At 38.6% G+C, this 7,290-nt stretch overlaps 1 protein-coding gene across 1 annotated transcript; it reads right to left on the reverse strand.

The window, feature by feature from the left end:
- Nucleotides 1–5,614: 5,614 nt before the first annotated feature.
- Nucleotides 5,615–6,460, reverse strand: LOC107458670 (uncharacterized). Its single transcript, XM_016076889.1, has 2 exons — nt 6,265–6,460; nt 5,615–6,198 (listed from the first exon to the last, which is right to left on the reverse strand). Exons 1-2 carry the CDS (start codon nt 6,458–6,460, stop codon nt 5,615–5,617), a joined length of 780 nt encoding a protein of 259 aa, XP_015932375.1.
- Nucleotides 6,461–7,290: the final 830 nt, after the last annotated feature.

Below are 7,290 nucleotides of genomic sequence, written 5' to 3' on the forward strand. Positions count from 1 at the left end.
CTTTGGAGGTTGTACACCCTCTTCAGCATCAATTTCAACCGTCTTGGAAGGGGGCTCTATGTTTTGTCTTTCCCATGGAGGTTCTGCGTCTCCTAAGTCTTCAACCAACTCTTCTTCTTGAACAATGATAGCTTCTTCTACTTGTTCTAGTATGAATTCATGCTCTGTCTTGTCCACTGGAGTTTCTGGTATCTCCTTTATGTTATGCTCTTCACTAGACTGTCCACATGGGGCTGTGGCTGATCCTTGTGTATTTAAGCGTCTAGAAGCCCATTGAATTAATACTTGCCCCAGTTGTTGAGTGGTTGCCTAAAATCGATCCATTGTTTCCTTGAGACGATCCTTTGCCTCTTGATGCACTCGGTTTTCATAAGTAGGATCATAATGCTCTTGGATTGATGGATATGGAGATGGTGAATATTGAAGGCTTGATAATGATATGGAGATGGTGAACATTGAGGTGGTGGTTCATGAGAGTAGTTGTGTTGGAAAGGTGGTGGTTCTGTGTATGGTTCATTTGGCTCATAAGGTGGTTGGTATGGTGGTTGAGGGTTAGGGTTATATGGAGGTGAATGGCGGAAAGGGGCTTGTGAGTATGGTGGTCTAAACTCATGTTGAGGAGAGGGTTCATAGGCATATGGTGGTGGTTGTTGATAATCAAAAGAGTGCTCACCATAGCCATCATCTTGATATGCATCACAGAATGGTTGTTGATAGTCCATTGGAGGTGGTTGTTGCCATGAGGGTTGATCAAATCCTTGTAGCTCCTCCCATCTTTGATTGTTCCAACCATGGTGCATGTTGTCATTATAATCTCCTCTTCCTGCAACATAATTGTAACCAGACTCATAGCCAAATGGGTGAGAGTTCATGGTAGTAAGAGAAAATAAAAACAAAAATTAATAAAAAGAAAATATTTTGAAAAAGATAAGATAAGAAAAAAATTTTAAAATAAAAATCTGAAATTTTTTTTTGAAAAATATTTACAATAACCAATAATAAGGCACACGTTTGCAATTCCTCGGCAACGGCGCCATTTTGACGTTGGGATTTTTGCCAGTAAAGAATGTCATAAAAACAGTCGCGTTGTAGATATAGTCTCTAAACCGACAAAAATCCCTTCGTACAAACGTTTTGGTTGTCATAAGTAACAAACCCCTAAATAAATTGATAACCGAAGTATTCAAACCTCGGGTCGTCTTCTTAAGGAATTGCAGGGAGGTATGTTCTTATTATTGGCTATGGAGATTGTAAATTGGGGTTTTGGAAGTAAGGTGCGAATATATTATATGACAAGTAAAATAAAATAATAATAGCTGTAAAATAAACCTTTGGCAAGGTACAAGAACTGGAGGTCCTTTCCTAGTTATCCTTATCAATTGTGATGAGAATTGGATTTTTCTCCCACTTTGTTAATCTCTAACTATGAAGGTAAGTTAAGTGGATGAATTCCAATTTTCAATTAACAATGAGTTTGATAACTCAAGAGTCGCCAGTTATTTAACCAAAGCCCAAAGGAAAACTATCTACTCGAATAAAAATAATTTGGATAAGTACCGACAACATAAATTAAAGAAAGCAATCATAGATCTGAATTATCTCAAATAGCATTAATTTAAAAGAGTAATCTGTAACATGGAAGAGTTCATAAATTTAATTGGAAAAATAAATAAAAAGGAACATTGAACCTGAATCGAGAGTAACTCTTAAAAACCAAGAGAAGTCCTAAATCCTAGTTTCTAAAAATCCTAATTTCTAATCCTAAGAGAGAGGAGAGAATCTCTCTCAAAACTAATCTAAATCATGAGAAGTGAATTATGAGTGCCTCCTATGAATGGATGCATTCCTCCACTTTATAGCCTTTAATATGTGTTTTCTGGGCCGTAAACTGGGTCAGAAACAGTCCAGAATTCGCTGGTTTCGAATTTGGCCACGCTGGATTTTCGTCATTGCGATGTGGCCGCATGGATCACGCGGTCGCGTCGCCTAGCGTCAGGGAAACTATATCATATTATATATCAAATCGAAGCCCCGGACGTTATCTTTCCAACGCAACTGGAACCGCGTCGTTTGGACCTCTGTAGCTAAAGCTATAGCCGTTTGAGTGCAGAGAGGTCAGGCTGGACAGCTTAGCAATTTCTCCAACTTCTTGCATTCCTTCCTCTTTTGCATGCTTTCTTCCCATCCTCTGAGCCATTCATGCCCTATAATCTCTGAAAACACTTAACACACATATCAAGGAATCTAATGGTAATAAGAGAGGATTAATAATAAGCAAATATAAGATCAAAGAAGCATGTTTTCAATCAAAACACATAATTAGGAAGGAAATATAAAACCATGCAAATAGTATGAATAAGTGGGTAAAGAGTTAATAAAAACCACTCAATTGAGTACAAGATAAACCATAAAATAGTGGTTTATCAAAGGTATTGTGATTTGATTGAGCCTTGAAATTGATATCTGATATCAAACTTGGATAATTGGATATACCATTTTACTAAATGCCCAGCTAGTTTTGGTTTTGTGATTACTTGTTGTAGCGGTTTCTTAGTTTGGACATTGATGGTATGACTCTGGAAATAAGGTCGGAGGTGCCTAGCTGAGAATAATAAGGCGAGGGTAAGCTTTTCTATCTTTGGATAGCGAAGCTCGGCATTTTACAACGATTTGCTAACGAAGTAAACAAGTTGTTGCATCTTGTCCCTTTCTGTAATAAGAACATAACTAATTGACCAGTCAGTAATGGACAGATAAAGATAAAGTTCTTCTCCAAGTTTAGGTTTTTGCAAAATGGGAGGTTTTAAAAGAACAGTTTTTAAATTTGAAAAAGTAGTTTCACATTCATCATCCCATTTGAAGTTGTTTTTCTTTTCAAGTGATTGAAAAAAATAGAAAGATTTGGAAGCTAAACAAGGTAAGAATCTTGATAAAGCAGCGAGTCTCCATGTTAATCGTTGGTCCTCTTTGACTATTTCGGGATTTTACATTTCCAGGACAACTCGGCATTTTTCAGGGTTTACCTCTATACCTTGTCTTGTCAGCATAAAGCCGAGGAATTTACCTCTTTGGATACCAAAGGCACATTTATTAGGGTTTAATCTCGTGTTGTATTTTTGGTTTTGTATGAAAATCTCCACAAGTTCGTTTAGGTGAAATTTGCTGACTTTAATTTTTGTGACCATGTCATTAACATAGACTTCGATGTTCTGACCAATTTGCTTAGCTAATATTTTATCCATAAGTCATTGGTAAGTAGCGCTACATTCTTAAGGCCAAAAGACATAACTTTATAACAAAAGCTACCGTATTTAGTTATGAAAGCACTTTTATCTTAGTCAGATGGATGCATGAGGATCTGGTTATAACCAAAATATGCATTCATGAAATTTAAAGTGCCAAATCTAGATGAATTATCAAATAAAGCATCAATCAATGGTAAAGGGTATGCATCTTTAGGACATGCCTAGTTTAGATCGGTGAAGTCGATGCACGTGTGTCATTTACCATTATGTTTCGTTACCATGACAACATTGTCTAGCCATGTTGTGAATCTGAGCTCTCAGATGAAGTTGGCATCAAAGAGCTTTTTGGTATCTTCCAAGGACGCTTGTTTCTTTTCCATTTTGAGGTTGCGCTTTTTTTGTGCTATAGGTCGGATTGACAGGTTTATCGCCAGCTTATGAGATATTACAGAGAGATCGATGCCTGGCATGTTTGCTGGTGTCCAAGCAAATAGATCAACATTTTGTTGGAGAAATTGGATGAGCTTCTCCTTTTCGTCACCATGCATGGTTGAACCTACAAAAGTGAACTTGTTTGGATTATTAGTTAAATGAACCTTTTGTAATTCTTCATTTGGGGTAGGTTGGTCTTGAAACTCGATACGCAGATGTAACTCGACTGATGAGGGAAGCTCGAGCGAGTTGTGGATAGCATTTACTTGTACACCTATAGCTCGGTTAGAGATAGGTATTTTGAGACTGATGTTATAACAATTCTGAGCTTAACAATTGTCACTGTGAATTGTTGCAACAAGGTTGTTGGTACACAAAATCGTGATACACGCCTTCGTACAGCTGACCAGCAAGTGCATTGGGTCGTCCAAGTAATACCTTACGTGAGTAAGGGTCGAAATAGAACAGAAAATAGGATAGAAATACTTATGCAATTCATTGGTGGAAATTTCAGATAAGCGTATGAAGATGCTTTGTTCCCTCTGAGCCTCTGCTTTCCTATTTCCTTCTTCCAACCATGCATTACCTCCTTCCATGGCAAGCTGTATGATCCTCTCGGATGAAAACAAATCCATCTGCACTGTCACTGCAGGGCAAATCATCTGTCGGTTCCCGCAAGCGTCGAAATAGGACCATTGTCCTTTTGTGCATTGTCACTTGCGCCCAACATTCGCAAGTTTGAAGCTCGTCACAGTCATCCCTTCTCATATCCTACTCGGAATACCACAGACAAGGTTTAGACTTTCCGGATCCCAGGAATGCTGCCAATGGTTCTAGCCTATACCACGAAGATACTAATCTCACGGACTCGGTCCCCTGTATTAGATATCCAAGAGAGTATACTTCAGCTGGCGTCCAATGACTACGTTGAACATCATGTAGACCGCCTTTGTGGTTGTCAGGCACGCGGATCTTGGCTAAGTGAGTAACAAAGATTGGGTGATTGTCACGGGTCACCCCTTTATTCTGACTTAACTGAATTAAGAACAAGAGTATATCTTGGAGATGAAGTAGGCGTGAATTGAAGGAAAAACAATAGTACTTGCATTAATTCATGAGGAACAGCAGAGCTCCACACCTTAATCTATGGTGTATAGAAACTCCACCGTTGAAAATACATAAGAACAAGGTCTAGGCATGGCCAATGCCTCCCAAATAACATGAAACAATCGAAAAAGAGTTCAAAGACCTGATCCCAAGATCAAAGATGATCAAAAGATGATCAAAGGATCATCCAAGGATGAAAATACAATAGTAAAAGGTCCCATTTATAGAGAACTAGTAACCTAGGATTTACAGAAATAAGTAAATGATGCAGAAATCCACTTCTGGGACCCACTTGGTGTATGCTTGGGCTGAGCATTGAAGCTTTCACGTGCATAGGCTTTTCTTGGAGTTAAACGCCAGCTTTGGTGCTAGTTTGGGCGTTTAACTCTAGCTTTTATGCCAGTTTGGGCGTTTTACGCTAGAATTTTTTTGCTGATTTGGAACGCCAGTTTTGGCCATCAAATCTCAGAAAAAGTATGGACTATTATATATTGCTGGAAAGCCCAAGATGTCTACTTTCCAACGCAATTGAGAGCGCGCCAATTGGGATTTTGTTGCTCTAGAAAATCTACTTCGAGTTCAGGGAGGTCAGAATCCAACAGCATCTTCAGTCCTTTTTCACTCTCTAAATCATATTTTTGCTCAGGTCCCTCAATTTCAGCCAGAAAAAACCTAAAATCACAGAAAAACACACAAACTCATAGTAAAGTCCAGAAATGTGATTTTTGCATAAAAGCTAATAATTATATACTAAAAACTAACTAAATCATACTAAAAACTACCTAAAAACAATGCCAAAAAGCGTATAAATTATCCGCTCATTAGTTGTCCTACACATCAAACTTAACACATAGATGAATTGTAGATATAATTGCACAGAACTTATTCAAAACAGATCGGCCAAGTATAAAGTTATAAGGACTAAAACAATCAACTACAAGGCATTGAACATCTAAAGTTTTGGTTAGAGGACTCTCACCAAGTGTGGTTTGTAACCATACTGATCCCAAAACAGGTACTCGTTCACCTAAAAATCCTACCAGGTCTCTAGTGGATAACTGCAGTATGTTATCACTCAACTTCATTTTCTGAAATGTGGAATAAAATAGAACATCGGCACTACTTCCTGGATCTAACAAAACTTTCTGAACGATTAGGTCTCCCATTTGAATAAAGATGACAACTGGGTTGTCTAAATTAAGTTCGGTTGAATTGAAATCAGACAGTTGGAACGTCATTTTAGGGAAGGTGGGCAAAGTTTGATGATTGTTGATGGTGCTCCCTACAGCGAGCATAGTTTGGTAAGTGTATTTGTGAGCAGAACTTGATGCTCCACCTTCGGTGAAGCCCCCAGATATGCAATTAATCACACCTTGGGGTTGATTGGGCTGAGCTGTATGTGCTTTGTCCTTATCTTAAGAAGATTGACCTACAAAACATAAGTCATTTTGATGTGTATTGTGCTTTTGTATGTGGCCACCGATGTATTTGTCCATATGTCCTTGCCGAGCTAAGCGCTCGAGCAAGTCTTTCGGTACAACACACTCATCAGTAGTGTGCCCGTGTTTCTGATTAAAAGCATAAAGCTTTGTCTTGTCCACATTTTTCGTATCTTGGTAGGTTCCGGCCTTCGGAGGAGGTTTGATTAGCTTTAAATTTAATATTTCCTTGATCATTGCCTCCCTTTAGGTGTTGAATTGGGTATAAGAATCTTAACGTGGTGCCAACCGGAAATGTTTGTTGTTGTCCTTAGCTTTATCGTCATCCTTGTTGTTTGATTCTTCTCAGATTTCTGAGCTTGGCGCAGCTCTTCAATTTCCATTTGACCCTTAGCATTCTCTCAAAACTTGGCCAAGGTTTTGGGTTTGGCCATTGTAATGGCTTCTTGGAACTTCCCGGGGAGATGTCCACTTTTTACAGCATACAGATGTACTTTGAGGTGAAGGTTTGGGATGCTCATCGCTACTTTGGTGAAGCGGGTGACATATTCCCTTAAACTTTTGTGCTGTCCTTGCCTGATAGTGTTCAGATAGTCAGAATCATGTAGATAGATGGAAGACGCAGCGAACTGATCTTCGAATTGCTTAGCGAGCTTTTGAAAGCATGAAATTGAACCTGCAGACAAAGACGAAAACCAATCAAGTACGGAACCGTCTAAAAAAGTAGGAAAACAATGACGTAAAATAGGAAAACAATGACATAAAATACTATCATCATAGATCAAAATTTCTTGACGTGTTTTTTCAGATCTCCCATGCCATCGTAGGGAGTCAGAGTTATTGGTAATGTGAAGTTCCTAGATAGTTTGAAATTCATGATGTCGGTCGTGAATGGTCCAACAATGTGTCCAATCTGTCATCGTCATCGTTTTCCTGGTCTCCCTCTGGTTGTTGAGTTTTCAAGATGTGTGTTGGATCAGAATTTTCTTCATCATCTTCTGGTTGTTCACTATCATTATTTTTAACTTGAGCATTGGTTAACTTGGCTATTTGATTTGTCATTTGTT

This window comes from Arachis duranensis, chromosome 7 (assembly GCF_000817695.3).
Source record: "Arachis duranensis cultivar V14167 chromosome 7, aradu.V14167.gnm2.J7QH, whole genome shotgun sequence".
NCBI classification, from domain to species: Eukaryota; Viridiplantae; Streptophyta; class Magnoliopsida; order Fabales; family Fabaceae; genus Arachis; species Arachis duranensis.

Bases quoted from the DNA above. Each gene is read 5' to 3' on its own strand.
- LOC107458670 (XM_016076889.1), bottom strand. From the start codon at position 6,460: ATGATCAAGGAAATATTAAATTTAAAGCTAATCAAACCTCCTCCGAAG. The intron at 6,199-6,264 runs GTGGCCACATAC...AATCTTCTTAAG, and splicing joins ACATATGGACAAATACATCG to ATAAGGACAAAGCACATACA.